At 46.6% G+C, this 17,416-nt stretch overlaps 1 protein-coding gene across 2 annotated transcripts in view; it reads left to right on the forward strand.

Annotated features, from left to right (window-relative positions):
* USP48 (ubiquitin specific peptidase 48) overlaps nt 1–17,416 on the forward strand; it is a 774,242-nt gene that overhangs the window by 534,300 nt on the left and 222,526 nt on the right. For both annotated transcript variants that reach the window (XM_069240019.1, XM_069240020.1), the window contains exon 20: nt 426–556. In XM_069240019.1, coding sequence (XP_069096120.1) covers nt 426–556 — 131 coding nt within the window. The remainder of the gene's footprint in view (nt 1–425; nt 557–17,416) is intronic.

Here is a 17,416-nt window from a genome sequence, read left to right on the forward strand (position 1 = left end):
ACCGTTGATCTTCTTTATTTTGTTCCAGTCAGCCTGTTTTGCTAAAATTCTAATATGCACTCAGCAGCCTGGAAAGATGTCTCATTGTGTATAGTGTCTGGGAAGATTGCATTTACATTAGAGAGCACATTAGAGAAATAAATCAGCTTATTTGACCAAGGAATGAAGAAATTTGTATGCTACTTTTTTAATATTGTGCTCTTTTTTTAATGTACCTAAAAACACATTTGCCTATCAATTGTGTGTTTACTAACTCCATTGCTGAAGGCACTGCTTTTAACACTGACTTTCTGAATGAATCCAGTTCTATTGCATTTAATTGTATGCCATTCCTTTTCTACTAAGAGTTTCCCCTTTGGTTAACATTGTTAGTTGAAGAGATGACTTTTTCATTTTCATGAAGCATATGTTGTTTCTTTGCACAGTATAGCTCTAATATGGCCCACTGAGTGGGAGACGATACAGAAACTCTTTGTTGTGGATCATTCAATCAGAGTCATTCGAGTAACTGAAACAAAGGATAATGGAGTGAACTCGTTTTATGTTTCAGAACCCAGTAAGTACTGTTATTTTTAATTTAACTTTTCATGAATATTGTGATTCCAACCCAATAAAATGGTTTAAATCTTCTCACATTCTAACTTGTGTCTACTACACAACAGTGCCCAAAACGCACTACATTACATTAGGATTTCACAGTAGGAAGCAGTGGGCATTTGTGAGATGTTTCTGTCGTGTAGGAAGCTGTCTTTCTCTATATTGTACTTAAAAGATTTACACTATGCAAAGAGTCCAGTGGATATCCTCAATTGGTTGAGAGAGGCAAAGGTAGATAACACTAATGCTCTATTTTGTGGTAGTGTGGGCAAGCAGTTAGCCTTATCAGAGGGTAGTGCTAAGCATTTGATGTACTCACAGACGCAATAAATGAGACACACACTCAAAGAATAAGTCAGAGACCAATTTAGAAAAATAACACTTCTTTTTATATATAGATTTTAAAACCAAGACCTTTGCAAAAGAGTAAGTACTGATTTTTTGTTTAAAAGTTACTGATAAGTAAAGAGTTCAAACCTGTGCGCTTTTACGCACAGTGCAATCCTGTGGGGGGAAAAAGTCAATGCATAAAGGTAAGTTCAGTTGCTTTTTGGGGTTCACCTTCTGGAATTAAAGATGTAGGGGCCCAAGGTCTAAAGTACAAACAGCATTTTGTTGGGAGCTCCCTGAATTCCTCCAGTAACTGCATGCCGGTGTGGTTGTAGCTGGGCACGTTTCAAACAAGGGGGCTACCTAAAAACAGGCTGCACAGGGGGGCTTGGGGACAAGTCTGAGAGCGGTTGAAAGGGACCTTAGAGCAAGGGGGCACAGGCAGTTCTTCGAGACCTGGACTGGGCAGCTTGGGTGCAGAGTGGATAGGGCGGCTGGGCTCTGCGCAAAAGGGCTCCTTGCGGTCAGGGTCAACCAGCAGGCAGGGGCAAAATCAGGACAGCTGGGCCACTCACAAAGTTAGTCTCACTGATGCTGACATGCCTAGACGGCTGCTTAATCCTGGTGCAGCAAGAATCCACACTGGACTGTCACTGTTGATGAATGGTGCAATGTGTCGGTAACACCTGGGATTGGTGCTGCATGGCTCTGGTGGGTCCAGGTAGCAGGTGGTAAAATTAGGACATCTGGGCCACTCACAAAGTTGATCTCAGTGATGCTGGCATCCCTCGACGGCTGCTTGGTTCTGGTGCAGAATCCCGACTGAACTCTGTACCCCGGGGATTGGTGCTGCACAGCTACGGTGGGTCCTACTGTTGTCACACTTGGTGGGGGGACAGTTCTGGCTGTCCAGAGCACCGGTACCTTCTCCTGATCGTCTGTGGTGTCGGTCGGGCTGGGGAGCTGCAAGGCAGTGGGCCAGACTCTGCTTTTTGGTGCCTGCGGACTGCAGGGAAGTAGCTCCTCTACTCTAAGGGAGACCGGCGGTGGTTTTGAAGTGCTAGCAGGCTACCTGAGGCTTTGGTAGTTCTCCAGCTTGCAGTACAAGTCACTCTGTTCAGATGTCGTGAGAGGCCCAGGCAGGGATTTTCGCCAAAACGTCCGCAGCTCTTCTGCTGTTCTCACCAGGCATTGGCTCTTCTTTGTTTATATACCTATAAATGTGTATATATCACCTAGTGGCGGTCGCCACTAGGTAGTTATAGTTAGGACCATGTTTGCATAGAAAAGCATTTTTTTCACTTTCCTTTACCTGTGGCACAGTTTGACGAATCTTCACAAAATTTTCCAAAAAAAAGTGTTGCAGTGATTCTTGTGGTTGGAAAGTTTCGGGGTGATCAGTCAAGCAGAGGCCGAGAAAAAATGGGCTAAAAAAAGGTTGCATTTCCCATGTTAATTTCCATAGGATTCTTCAAACACGTCTACAGGCCAAACCACTGGACGGAATTACACCAGGTTTGTCAAAGCTAGCTGTCTGTACGCAGCTTAGACGCTTGCTTATTTGTTTGAATCTCTTCAGTAGTTTTTTGAGATATTGAAGAGAAAATTAATTTGTATAACTATGGCTGTGAATATTTTGTGAATAATTTGCGAAATTCGAAATTGTTTGCGAATATGCGTGCGAAAAGAAGCGTTGTAATTGACTGACTGCAACATGACTACAAGTTTTATTTCATGGGACACGGTTGCCAGGGGTGAAAATCCAAATTGAAAGTGGCATAAGGGGTCGGGGTGAAGGAATTCTGACCCCAGGGGTGTAATATAGGTGTGTTTTAGGTGCAAATTATAGGTTTAAAATAATTTTATGTCCCAATGCTTGAGATTCACGAATTATTTGCAAATATGGAAATTTTTAAAGAAAAAACACTCATTCATACACTCATTTATTCACTCATACATGCACTCAGACTCATGTGTCCACTCACACACCCACTCAGACATTCATGCACCCTCTCACACCCACTCAGACTCGCACACCCACTTCCAGACCCCCTCAAACACTATGCACCAACTCACAGATCCACTGACAGAGACAGGCCCTGTGGCCAACCTGTGCTTCCCACAGCCAGAGGACGTGCGTGGTGTTGGGTTGGGTGGTTATAAGGGCTTGGCTGCAAGACCTGACTTTAGGCAGATTCGAGTAACATTTAGTAATTCAAATTGCTTTAAGTTAAACCATTGAAATTCACTGAAAAAAAACAAAGGTTACAGTGTCCTTTTAGTTAGGTTCTGAATTTACTCGTATAAAACAATGGAAATTCAGCAGTTATTTTTAGCATTCTTTAGATAACTATAATTTGTAGCCTAAGGTAACAATAACTCACGCCTTCACCAAGTACAGCTAATTACTCCACATATTATTTCATTGATGAGATCTTGTATGACATCTTTTATATTACCTCTGCAACATTTGCAATAAAATTATTGAAAAGAAAACTGTGCATGGCAAGGGCGCAAGTTATAGTTATCTTTGGGCGTGAGTTATAGTTACTTAAAAGAACTCTAACTATAACTGCTGAATTTCTATGGTTTTGTACGAGTAAATTAAGAACCTAACTATAACTTCCCTGTAATTTTTGTTTTTTTCAGTGAATATATATGTGTTTGTATGTATATATGTGTGTGTGTATATATATATATATCACTAGTACTGCATAGGTGTTGGTTTGTTTCACTCCTATGTCAGTGGAAATATATTTTGAGAATATCTTAAGGATGTTTTTAATATATCTTTTAGTTTTTCTAGTATATTTATATGTCAAATGTTTATTATTGTTGTCTTCAACTTCTTTTTAACGAAAGCAATTGTATGTTTTTTTCTGCAGAGATAAACATTTTATGACTCTCTCATAATGTAGGTCTGGTTTGGATGTACCTTTACATGGTAAAAGGTTTTGCTTAATGGCATGTTAGGCTACTCAGTGTTCCAACAGGGTAGAACATGCAGTTTCAGTCTACATATTAGATCAAATAGATTTATCTTCTCTAGCTCATTTGGTAATACTGGTTCCACCGTCATGGGTAGTGTTTCTTACCAATGTTTTCTTTGTCTTTATGATGTCATTGCTGTGATCCTTTCACAGTATTGACGGGGTGTTCATGCATGGGTTAACAGCCTGTTAAGGGAGCAAGTGGCGTAATATTCAATCTTGTTAGTTTGCCTCTAACACCAATTGGGCATATTAACATGGGTTTTCTTTATTCCATGTTTTTGATTATTTATGACTCCTTATCAGGGGTTCCTCCCAGGAGTCTTTAGACATGAAATATGTTAGGGCTCACCTACATTTTTATGAATGCCGGTCTTTTTGTATCACTCTAGACCGGTTTTGTTCTAAGAACATAATTTTCATATCGATCATGGGTGATCTTCACCCATGTTCTTAATAACTTGTTTTTACTTTGGTCTTTTGCACAGTTCTTTTAACAATGATGTACTTCCTCATAGGTATTATTATGAGTGCATAGTATTTTCCTCCAGAACTAGACCACTTTTCTTCTGAATAAAAGACTTTCAATGTTGTTAGGTAGTCTGAGACACAAAATTGACATACTAACATCGATTAGCTTATTTCCATGCGCTCATGTTTTATGGTTTTATTACCCGTGGTTACTTCCACAATTTTTGATGTTGTGTATCATTATGAGTTTGATGGTCCAACCGCAGAACCGCCAAACTCACAAGGAGAATGCCATCGCCATGACGGAGACATCCCCGAGCATATTGCAATATGATCTGATATCTGTTCAGAAGCTGGTTTCCCAGTCTTTGTGCCCTTTCTTTTGGTAGGTTGGGCTAATATTACAGACTTCAGCTCTAATTCTTTACCCGGGGCTTTACACTGTGCTCTTGTTTTCACACACATCCATTCAAGTATACCCAGCATAGTTGAATGGGCTTTCTTTAAACCTCAGCCTATGCTGAAGACTCCAGATCATTGCCTAGCAGACATTGTACAGGAATTACTGGGGATACCACCACCTTCTTTTGGCCAGTAACCCTTTCCCATTCTAAGGATACCATTACCATAGGATTCATCTTAGCCTGCTTATCAATGTTGAGGACTGTGTATGCCTCACCAGTCAAGTATTGGTCTGAGAACACCAGTTCCTCAGTCACCATGGCGACACTGGCACGAGTGTCTCTCAGGGCTTCAACTCTAACCCCATTAATATGTGGCTGTTGTCTATATCTCTCCAGATTACTGGACCAGACAGCTAGGTCAGCTGTACACACCCCACCCTCTGACACTAGAGTTGCCTCAGTGGGTTCACTGACATGGTCAGGACCACCCAGAAATCCCATCTGGAAACTTACCACTGCATTTACTGCAGGTGCTCTAGAGATGTTCTTTTTGTGGGGACAGGTAGGGTCTCCAGTTCAGTGTCCAAGAGCCGTACAGTCATGACACCAAGTCTTTTTGGAGTCCCAGTTTTTACCTTTGTACCCTCTCTTAGATTGGAAAGAGTCTTGGGGCCCACCCTCCTGAGCAGATTTTTGGGGGCCTTTAGAAGACTCTTTTTTTTGTCTTTATTCTGGTTACCATTGTTCCCTTTGGGGGGGCTTTTTAGTCACCCCTGTCTTGACCCAGCAGTGTGCCTCCTTCCCCAACTCTTGAGGAGAAAGTGGACCTAGGTCTACTGGGTACTGATGTAACTGTGCTTGAACACAGTAACTCAACAGATGTGCTTCCATAATTTAATTATAAACCCCATCATAATCTTGCACATTGTTACCTTTTAACCAGCCACCTAGTGTCTTTAATGAAAAGTCTACGAAATTGACCCTGGACTGACTGTTCTCAAGTCCCCCTGAACTTGATTTTGTACCATTCAGTGGTGAGCCCAAATCCCTCAATGAGTTCATAATACACAGCATCTGCCTCATTCAGTGTGGGGAATCTATCCAGGCACTTTCCTGAGAATAGTTCTTAAGGAAGAGAGCCACAGTACTTCTTAACTTTTTGGTTGATTCTGGCTCTCTCGAAGGCTGTGAACCACTTGGTGATATCATCAGTTCCTACTCTGTCCCTATGTATTAAGTTGCTACCACCTTTCTTGGGTGCTAGACCCTTTTCTGCTTTTCTCTTTTTATGTCTAGCATCCTCCCCTCCAAGACTATTCTTTGGGCCAATACTTCCAGTTGTGCCTCCTCTTCAGGGACTTCATAATTTTGCCTTGAGCTACCTCAGCCATCCTTTCTAGAGGCAGTGCCCTAGGCATCTTGGTTTGGCTGCTGGGTGCAGGTACCTCTCTTTTGAGAGGGGGAAGCTCTAGGTCTTCCTCATTACTCACTCCACCCTGATTCCCAGGATCTATGGTCTCATCCAAAGGATGGGCCAGCTCATATTCTGCTAATAGCTGCTGAAGCTTTGCATTGGTAGGGTTTGAGCCAGTTTCGATTTTGTGCCCTATACAGAGAATCCTCAGCTGCTGGTGTGGCAGCTGCAGGAGAGGGGTAAGGTCGAGGTCCTTAGCCATAACCTCTGCGGTACTCATTTTTGCACTAAAGTTGGGAGCTAGAAAAAAACCTAACACAAGTCCTAAATATAGTGAGTTTTTACAGTATACAACTACAGGGACGTAACCAAGGCTCTAACAGTTACTCAAAGAATGTATTTAAAAAATGACCAATTGGAAAAAAAATCAAATTTAACTAAATGCAATTTTGGGTTTACTCTTGTAGTTACTTATTAACCAAAGTGGTATTGGCAAATGCAAAGTTGCAGACCCCACCGCTGATCCATCAATGTAGGAATCACTCTGTCTGTAAGGTGCACTAAAATGAAGTACACCTTGCAGAGAATACAGTGGATCTCCAGTTGGTTGAGAGAGGAAAAGGTAGATAACACTAACACTATTTTGTTGTACTCCCGGAGGCAGTAAATGAGACATACACTCAAAGAATAAATCTGAGACCAATTTAGAAAAATAACACTTCTTTTTATTTATATTTTAAAACCAAGAACTTTGCAAAAGAGTAAGTACTGATTTCGTGTTTAAAACGTACAGGTAAGTAAAGGGTTCAAACCTGTGGGCATTTAAGCGCAATGCAATCCTATGGACAGAAAAGTCAATAATGCATAAAGGTAAGTACAGTCGGTTTTGGGGGTTAACCTTCTGTAATTAGAGTTCTAGTGGCCCAAGGTCCAAAGTAGAATCAGCAGTTCATCGGGAGCTCCCTGAATTCCATTGGGGGCAGGGTGCTGGTGTTGTTGTAGCTGGGTGTGCTACAAAGAGGGGGGGGGGGGGGCACCTAAAAACAAGCTACTTGGGGGGCAAGTCAAGTCCAAGAACTCCCAAACGGGGGCTTGAGTCGCAAGGGGCCTTAGTGCAGAAGGGCACAGAGGGCTGTTCCAGACCCGGACTGAACAGGTTGGGTGCAGAGTGGATAGGGTTGCTGGGCTCTGTGCGCAAAAGGGCTGCTCGCGGTCAGGGTGAACCAGCTGGCAGGGGCAAGATCAGGACAGCTGGGCCACTAACAAAGTTGGACTCAGTGATGCTGACATCCCTCGAGATCTGCCTGATCCTGGTGCAGTGAGAATCCTTACTGGACTGTCACTGTTGATGCTTGGTGCAGGACGTCTCGTATCCCGGAATTGGTGCTGCAGAGCTCTGGTGAGCCCTGCTGCTGTTACACGTGGTGGGGGATGGGGACACAGTCCTGGTCCGCCTAAGCACAGATACCTCCTCCTGGTTGTCTGGGGCGTCGGTCGGGGCCAGGTGATCTGCAAGTCGTTCGACCAGACTTTGCATTTTGGTGCCTGCAGAATACAGGAAAGGAGCTCCTCTACTCCAAGGGAGTCTGGCAGTGGTTTTGAAATACTGGCAGGCTGCCCGAGGCCTTGGTAGTTCCCCAGCTTGCAGGACGGGTCATTCTGTCTTGATTGTCGAGAGAGGTGTGGGTGGGTAGGGTTTCACGCCAAAATGTCCACAGTTCTGTTGTTCTTGCCAGGCATTGGCTCTTCTTTGTCCTTCTTTTGATCCCTCAAATCTGAGTTCTTAGGTTCAGGGGTGCCAATTTACTACTCAATATAGGGGTGTTACAGGGAATGCCAGGTAGCCAACGGGTTGCTTACCTTTAGGGTTTGACTGCGCCTTCTATATGACCACTTCCGTTGGGAGGTGGGCATAACCCTGACCCAAGAATACTAACTCCTTCCAGAACAAATTGGTGGAATTTGAAAAGTTGTGTCCACATCTCCTGATTCCCTACAGGGGTGGGACTGGCATGATGTGGTCACACCTCCTAATCTTAATAATTTTTCTGCCTGTCTTGCCGCCATAAAGTGGGATCCTCTCCGCCATCAGAAGAGACCTGGGTCACATTACAAAGCTGACTTGGCCTTTGAAGCTTCCTGTCCTGGAATGTCCATCCTGCATGAATGAGTTGATAGCATCTCGTCCAGAGTAGGCTTTTGTTTGTGGCCTCTGAGTGCGCTGACTCTCACCTCAGGAGGATAGAAATATGTCTAAGGTGGCTGTTCTGGTTTAGACCAGTCAGTTAACACACTAGCAGTCAGATACGAGGTGCCACCTGAGTGTATGCATTAATAAGTTCATCGCTTCATACATTGAAGGTTTATTAATATGAGATGTTTGATACCAAACATTCCGAGTTTCAGTGAAGTCATCGTGTAGCTGGGAACTCGTAATGACCAGTGTCTAGCACATGCACTCAAAATGGCTTCCCTGTTCACTTACTATGTTTAAGAATTGACAAAGGCAGAGTAGGGGCATCTCTGCGTATGTAGATATGTCCTCATTTATCATATAATGCACCCTACCTTAAGGCTATAGCCCTTTTGTGGGGATGACTCACAAATATCACAATCTGATAGAGACTTCCACCTGCAGATTCCTTAGCTTAGAATTTCCTGGTGTCAGCTTGGAATCCAGAGCTTTTGCTGAGCAATACTCTTGTGCGTGCCATCAGTTGGCATCGTTCGGATCTGCGTGGCGTTATTGGAGCCACCTGTGATGTCACGGATGCCTATAAAGGCACCACTCTGATGCAGGTACGTCAGTTCTTTTCCTTCTGTGACGGTTAAAATGCATATCCGAAACAGAGTAACCCTCTAACTTTTTTTACAGGAATTTTTTTACCTTTTTGTTGATTTTCCAGTGCTTAGCTCGAGACCACGATTCAAAGTTGTGTTCCGACTGCTGGGCCATGGCTCCAAAAGCTTTGAGGGAGCGACTCCTCGATGGTCACAGTCAAGGTTGAGGAGGAGATCACGGGACTGCTCCAAGAGCCTCAAATCCTCTTTGTCTCACCAGAGGTCCTCCGGGCACTCGGGGAAGCGGCACAACAACAACAAGAAGTCCAAGCGGACCTTGACTTCGGAACATTGACTTTCCAGTCATGGTTCTTGAACCCCCACCCCCCTCCCACCCCTTTTTCCAGTAGACAGAGTGACCCCCACTCAACTCAAGGAGTTTTATGAGGCCATGCGTTTTGGATTTGAGTGGGCTTGCCCTGTCAGTGCACCTTTGGGCCCCATCGGGTCAGCAGGGGCCCTATCAGGTTCCATACCAGCGTCTTTGGCCTCAGCACCGATGGGGTCTCGGGTTTGATATCGGATCCAGAATGACAGAGTACACACAGCGGCCTCCTCCGGCGTCGCTCCCGCCATAGACACTCTCGCACCCACCAGTGGCGCGAGCCCCATTCTAATAACCGATAAGCCGGAACAACGTCGCATGAGGCGGATTCCGAGGCAGATGGCTCCAACAGGTGCCAGATCATTGCCTGAGCCTTTCTATGACCAGCTAGCCACTGATGAGGAATGGGACGGGTCTCAGGACCCTCTGGAGTCCCAATTGGAGCAAATGGACTGGTATGAGGAGTTAAAAGAGAGCAGTGGACTGAATACCTCTCCAGACACTGGCATGCTCTCTCCTCCTAGGTGGCTACATCGGAGGGAGCATCATATGCAATGGTGGTGCATAGGGCAGCAAGGTCTTGGACCTAGATCTGCTACAGTTCCAATCAGGACTAACCTCCTGACTGAAGTGCTTCAGCCGGGGGTTACCACATCGAAACTGATGTTAACCTTTAATGAAGCTGAGGATCCCTAAGGGCTGCTGCATGTTTTGTGCCACCCTAAGGGACCCCTCACCAAACACATGCACACTGCCATTGTATCTTGTGTGTGCTGGTGGGGAGAAAAAGGTAGAGTCGACATGGCATCCCTCTCAGGGTGCCATAGCCACAAACCTCTGCCTGTGGCATAGGTAAGTCACCCCTCTAGCAAGCCATACAGCCCTAGGGCAGAGTGCAGTATACCACAGGTGAGGACATAGCTGCATGAGCAATATGCCCCTACAGTGTTTAAGTACATTCTTAGACATTGTAAGTGCAAGGTGGTCATATTGAGTACATGGGCTGGGAGTTTGTCATTACGAACTCCACAGCTCTATGATAGCTCCACTGAAGATGGAGAAGTTTGGTATCAAACGTCTCAGCACAATAAACCCACACTGATGCCAGTGGTGGATTGATTGTAAAATGCACACTTAGAGATATCCCCTGTATTCTAACCAACCCTGTAGTTCAGGACTGACCAGTCTGTGCCAGCCTTTCACTAACAGACAAGTTTCTGACCCCAGGGGGTGAGAACCTTTGTGCTCTCTAGGGTCAGAAGCAAAGCCTGCTATTGGTGGAGGTGCTTCACACTTCGCCCTGCAGGACGTGTAACACGTGGCAGTGAACCTCAAAGGCTCAGGCCTCCTCTTACAGTTCCCCAGGGCACTCCAACTAGGGGAGATGCCCCCCCGCCCCGTACAAAGCCCCACTTTTGACGGCAAGTCCGGCGGGAAAATTAGGAAAACCAGGAGGGATGACCACTTCAGCAGGGACCACCCCTAAGGTGTCCAGAGCTGAAGTGACCCCCTCCTTGCAGAATCCTCCATCTTGGTTTGGGGGATAGGGACCAATAGGGTTAGGAATGTACCGCCCTCCCCAAAGGGAGTGGGCACAAGAAGGCAGTACCCACCCTCAGGGACATAAGCCATTGGCTTCTGCCCTCTAGCCCATGTAACACCCCTAAATCTAGTATTTAGGGGCTCCTCTGCACCTCACTCATCGGATTCCTGGCGACCTCAAGACAAGAAGAAAGAAGGACTGCTAAGCCGACACCCCAGCAGTGAAGGTTGTAGACGACAACTGAATAGGCCATAGCCCTACAGGCCTGTCTGCAGCTTCAAGGACTCTGCCACCAAAAGACGACGCATCCAGCAGGACCACCGACCTCTCCAAACCCACATAGGACTGCCTGCCTACCAGAGGACCAAGAACTCCTGGAGACAGTGGCCCTGCCCACAAGAAACTCCAAGAAGCACTCCAGATCTGCAAGCCCTACCACAAAACCCACAGACCAGCCACCATTCTCCGCCAGGACAACATTTTGCACGGGGACACAGCCGTGGTGCCTTCAGACCCAGAGGGTCTAGCCAGAAGTCACCCACCACCCAGCCCCTCTCCTCCACAGTACCTCCTAGTGTGATTCTGCAAGACCATATGCGTCCAGTTGGAGGGAGTATTTAATTTCATCTCCCTCACTGGCAGTACATAACATCGGACAAATGAGTCTTGCAGATCATACAGAAGGGTTATTCACTCCCCTTCCAGTCTTTTCCTCCCCTAATGCCTCCATCAAAATAATGGCTGATGGAGGATCACTTAGTTTTGCTCCAAGAGGAAGTTACAGCTCTCTTGGCCAAGGGAGCCATAGAAAGTGTCCTGGTATCAGAAGTGGGCAGTGGTTGTTATTTCCGCTACTTTCTGATACCCAAAAAGAACAAGGGCCTTCACCCTATTCTGGATTTGCGTGACGTCAACCTCTTCCTCAAAAAGGAGAAGTTCAAAATGCTCACTCTGGGTCAGGTATTGTTTGCCCTAGACCAAGGAGACTGGATGATAGCATTGGACTTGCAGGATGCGTATTTCCGTATCCCCCTCCTGCCTGCCCACAGGTGTTACCTGCAGTTCAAGGTGGGCTAAAGCACTTTCAGTCTCACCAGCTACCCGGAGGTGTTCACCAAAGTGATGGTGGTGGTAGCTCAACTGCGCAGGTTAGGGTTTCAGTCTTCCCCTACCTCGATGACTGGCTGTTGAAGGCTCCTTCGCCCAGGCTGTCATCACCCACCTTCAGACTCCGACAAACCTCCTGCATTCACTGGGGTTCATTATAAACGTGCCGTAGTAACACCTGACTCCCTCTTAGGTGTCCCCCCAGCTACGAGTCTGGGATATTCAGGCTATGATACTGAAGTTTCAGCCTCTATCCTGGATTTCGATGAGAATGACTCAGAGGCTGCTGGGCCTTATAGCCTCCTGCGTTGTGCTGATGACACTTACTAGATGGCATATGCATGCACTACAGTGGGACCTGAAGTTCCAGTGGGCGCAGCATCAGGGGAATCTCTCCAACATTGTCCAGATCTCGGAGGTAACATCGCAAGGTGTGCAGTAGTGACTATTGAACTGCGATTGGGTCAGATGCAGATCCCTCTCCCTTCCCTAACCGTATCTGACAGTAGTGACAGATGCGTCACTCTTGGGAAGGGGGGAGGCCACCAAGGAGAGGTAGAGATCAAGGGTGTCTGGTCTCCACATCAACCTGTTGGAGCTCCGGGCAATCAGACTAGCATTGAATGCCTTTCTTCCCTCTTTCAAAGGGAAGGTAGAGCAGGTGTTCACAGACACCACTGCCATATGGTACTGCAACAAACAGGGTGGAGTGGGATTGTGGACCCTTTGTCAAGAGGCTCTGCGCCTCTAGATGTGGCTGGAACAGTAGGGCATGTCCCTGGAGGTTCAACATCTGGCTGGATCTCTGAACGTCAGAGCAGACAAACTCATCTGACAGTGCTTTGTCAATCATGAATGGTGTCTCCATCCGGAGGTGGCGCAAGGTCTCTTTAAGCATTGGGGAGAGATTGGTTAGATCTGTTTGCCTCCGCAGGGAACGTGCAATGTCAGCAGTACTGTGTGTTGGAATTTCCAGGGCAGCAGTCGCTCAGCAATGCTTTTCATCTCGAGTGGAGCTTAGGCCTCTTGTATGCCTTTCTGCTCATGCCACCTCTGCCCAGATTTCTCAAGGAGATCAAGAATGACCAGGCCGAAGTAATCCTTGTTGCTGGGCATGAAGATTCTTGTATCCTGAGCTATTTATCATCGCCATTGATCTTCCGATCAGACTGCCCCTTTGGAAGGATCTTCTGTCGCAGCAGCAGCGTAGGGTTCTCCACCTGAACCTGTCCAGTCTCTTCCTCCTTGCTTGGAGATTGGGCAGCCGCAGTTGACAGTTTTTGACCTTCCGCCCAAAGTCTGTAATGTAATCTTGGCAGCCAGGCGTCCCTCCACCAAAACTGTATGCGCCTGCCATTGGAAGAAATTTGTGGCATGGTGCATGGACAAGTCTTTTGACCCTCTCTCTGCTCCTCTTTCTGAGGTTCTGTTGTTTATACTTTCATTGGCCCATCAAGGGTCTTCTTTGGGCACTCTCAAAGGTTATTTGTCTTCAGTCTCTGCTTTCTAATGGCTGACTGATCACCTGTCTTTGTTTAAATCTCCCATTGTACATAGGTTCCTTAAAAGCTTATTCATAGGTTTCCCCTGTCCTCATTCATTATGTCCCAATAGGATTTGAATTTGGTTCTGACATGTCTGATGTGCGCTCCTTTCGAGCCTCTCCACAATTGTCCTCTCAGGATTCTCACTTTGAAAAACAGCCTTTCTCGTGGCCATAACATCTACCCACTGGGTGAGTGAGCTGCAGGCTTTGTCATCTAAGCTGCCCTACGTTTCCATCTATCCTGACAAATTGGTGCTTCACACTAGGGCCTCCTTTCTGCCGAAGGTGGTCACACCCTTTCATGTAGACCAATCCATCACCTTGCCTACTTTTTACGCACCCCTACATCCTTCTAAGGAAGAGGAAAGACTCAACCGCCTGGACCCAAAAAGAGAATTGGCATTCTACTGTGATTGCACCAAAGAGTTCTGGGTGGATGATGAACTCTTTGTTGGGTATGTGGGTGCAAAGAAAGGTTGGGCAGTGCAAAAGAGAACCATCTCCAGATGGGTCATACTCTGCATTAAAATGTGCTACACATTGGCTAAGAAGAAAATCTGTGAGGGTTTACCTGCTCACTGCAGCAGATCTAAAGCTGCAACCACTACATTGGCTCGAGGAGTTCAAGTCCTGGACATCTGTCAGGCGGCAACGTGGGAATCCCTGCACACGTTTATCAAACACTCCTGCCAGGACATTCAGGTCTGTAGGGATGGGCACTCTGCCCGTTCGGTCCTGCAGGACCTTCTGGTGTGTCCTTAGTTGGCAGACCCACCTCCAGGGATGGTATTGCTTGGATATGTAGTCTAAGGTAAGGAACCTGCAACTAGATGTCTCTAACGAATGAACAAGTTACTTATCTTCGGTAATATCTTATCTGGTACAGACAATATCTAGATGCAGATTCCTTACTGACCCACCCATCCTCCCTACCCTGCAAACTGATTTCTAGGAACATGGACTTCCCCTTTCAGGGCCCTAGTTTTGACGCACCAGTGGTCAGTGTTCTTCATGGCTCTATGCTTCTGGCGTGGAAAGTTGTGTAAAGAAATGGACGTCAGCGCACCGGAGTGGTGCCTATATAGGACCCGTGACGGCATATCTGACGTACATGACATCAACGAACTGATTGGCACAGGGGTACTGCTGCCTGTGTGAAAGGTGCATGCCCCTTTCACTTCTTTGCCTTAAATCATGGTCACTGCACTTAGGCACTGTACGTCACCCCTTTACTAGGCCCTTCAGCCTGAGGGCAGAATGCCTGACCGTGAAGGGTCTGCTCACAGGTGGTGGTTCTGTGGTCCTCGCTGGGTGCAACTTGTCTTCTGAAAAACTAAGGAGGCGGTGGACCCTTGCTACAGCCAATGGAACGGAATCCCTGTGCACTGCAATAATTGCTCTTGTAAGGCTTGTTGGCTTTTCCTTCAAGAAGATCTTCGAGCTCCTAGAATCCCCAGCCTCCAGCACTCTGCAACTCCAGATTCAGCTTCCACTTTGCAGCTGCTGCGACATGGGGCTCCTGTTTTGTTGTGCTGTTGAGGCTTCCTTGAGACTCCCTGTGCCTGCTGCCAGTGGGTCACTCGTGGGGGCTCCACTGACTCCGGTTGGCTTTCTGCTGAAGGCCTGCCCTAACTCTTTTCTAAGGGTTGAGTCACTAGGACCTTGCTGGTCCTCAAAAGCCTACAACCTACCTTGCAACTACTATTTGCATTTGCCAAGGCTTGTTGGTGGTCCTGCTGGCCACTGACCCTCTTTCAATCCTGCGACCGACGTGGGACAGCTCGTGGGTGACTCCAAGGATCTCCTGCATCCCCCTGGACTTTGCAGCTGGGCTTCTTCTTTCATAGCCCTGTAGGAACTTCACCTGCAGGAGCGTGAGTATTGCCTACCTGCAGTGTCTGGACATCTCCAAGTTGTCTGGACACTGTCCCCTTCTTTTTCAGATTCTTCTGATCCGGACTCCACCTTTTGGTTCCACCATCGTGGTCCACGGTTGCGACAGCAGCTGAACAATCGAAGGTTCCATTGACGCCAACAAAGGTTTTCGACACCACTTCACCCCTATGCACCTGGGCTCCCTGATGTAGGTACTCTGGTCTTCTGGGTATCCACAGGTGGGGGCCCTCTCCAACCTTCTTTGTGCCAGCTGGTTTCCTCTCGGTCCACTGGGAAGTGTCCTGGATCCATAAAAATCCAACTGCGACGGTCCTGTGCTATCCTGTGGGACACCTTGCCCGATAACCGCTCAACACCCGGGTGCCTGTGGGATTTTTAGTACTTACCTGTGGTAATTTCCTATTCCCACCCCCCTGTCTATGGGATCCAAGGACACTTACCTTAGTTGGACACCTGCATTCTTATACAACTTTCTTAGTATATGGTTTGCCCACCTTTGGGCCCCTTGTATTTGTTTGCTTTTCCTGGTTATTATTAAGTTTATATTTTTGTGTGTTGCTATCTTCAGGTGGAGATATACCAATGTTAGAGTAACTCTAGTGTTGAAATAAAGAAACTCCTATGTTTGATGGCATGTGTGGCTGTAGATACACATGCTTTGCATAAGTAGTGTTACAAGTTGTTTTTCTTAGAATGATCTTTTAGAGTCATGAGATCAAGTGACTCCTCCTCTCAGTGATTGTGCGCATGGGCATTGAGTCCTTTGTTAGATTGTTTTCTCTCCGCTGTCTTGTTCGGACATGTATTCCTCTTGCTCCGGTATTTCTCGGTTCGGTCTAGTCCGAACTCTTCTTTCCGTCTTTCCTTCAGCAATGGTATTGTATTTCGATTGCATATTCTTTAATTAACGTATTCAAATCGATTTTCTGCGTTGGGGGTCGGTTTCACCCCCCTTCAGAGCTTCAGTGCCCGACTCGGGCCTACTACTCCATGTGGTGTTGAGAAAAGCAGGGCTACTGGAATACACTCCATTTCGATTTTGCCCTTGATGCCATTCAAAATTCCCGCACACCGATCATCATCAGGTGTGTAATCTCTGCTGGTCCCCGGACCACAGGGAAGAAACCTGTGATGCCTGTCAGTCTTTCTGCTCCAAGAAGACAGCATCAATTGGAGATGTCGTCGAAGACACTGGACTACACCCCGGATATCATCGAGGGAGAACATTCGAAGGAGAAGATCCATCAAGAAGGCTTTTTCCATAGGAGGTTCGGACTCCGATGTTCAATCTGACATTGAAAGCTAGCCTCTTACCTCGGTGCAGCCTGTGAGTACTACCCGAGCCCCCATAAGCCCATAAGGCGGTCGTCGGTTCACCACTGCCTTTGGGCCACAGTCGGATCTGAAAATTACATTTGAATGTCACACCTTCGGATTTGGCACTGAAAATATTCAAGGCAAAAACGTCTTTGGCATCGACCTCTGCTCAACACCTTGTTCAGCGTCGGGATTGAGTCAAACCTTCAATCTGAGCTCCGACCCAAAAAACATCTACCTATGTTTTGGAGCCAAAGGCCTCCATTCGACACTAGGTTCAGAATGTTTCGGAACTGAAAATCCCTCCTTCAAAAGACGCAAGTCTTTCCTCAGACTCAACAGTGGAGCCTATCCTTGAAACTATGGATGCTTGTCAGCACCAGATTCATATCCAAAAAGGAACTGGACACATTATTGCTTCTCTTCCAGTTTCAATTAAGAGGAAACGTACGTTCCAGGAAACTTTGGACACAGCTCCTCCACCTAAGAAGTTCTCCAAAGACAAGGCTCCATTACAACCAAGGCCTCCACACTTCTCTTTTACTTCATCTCACTCCTCCTCCACCTATTGTGGAACCCCAATTTTCTCCATAAGGTTCACCAACACCTCAGGAAGATGACATTGAAGACATTCC

Source organism: Pleurodeles waltl, chromosome 6 (assembly GCF_031143425.1).
Source record: "Pleurodeles waltl isolate 20211129_DDA chromosome 6, aPleWal1.hap1.20221129, whole genome shotgun sequence".
Classification (NCBI taxonomy): Eukaryota; Metazoa; Chordata; class Amphibia; order Caudata; family Salamandridae; genus Pleurodeles; species Pleurodeles waltl.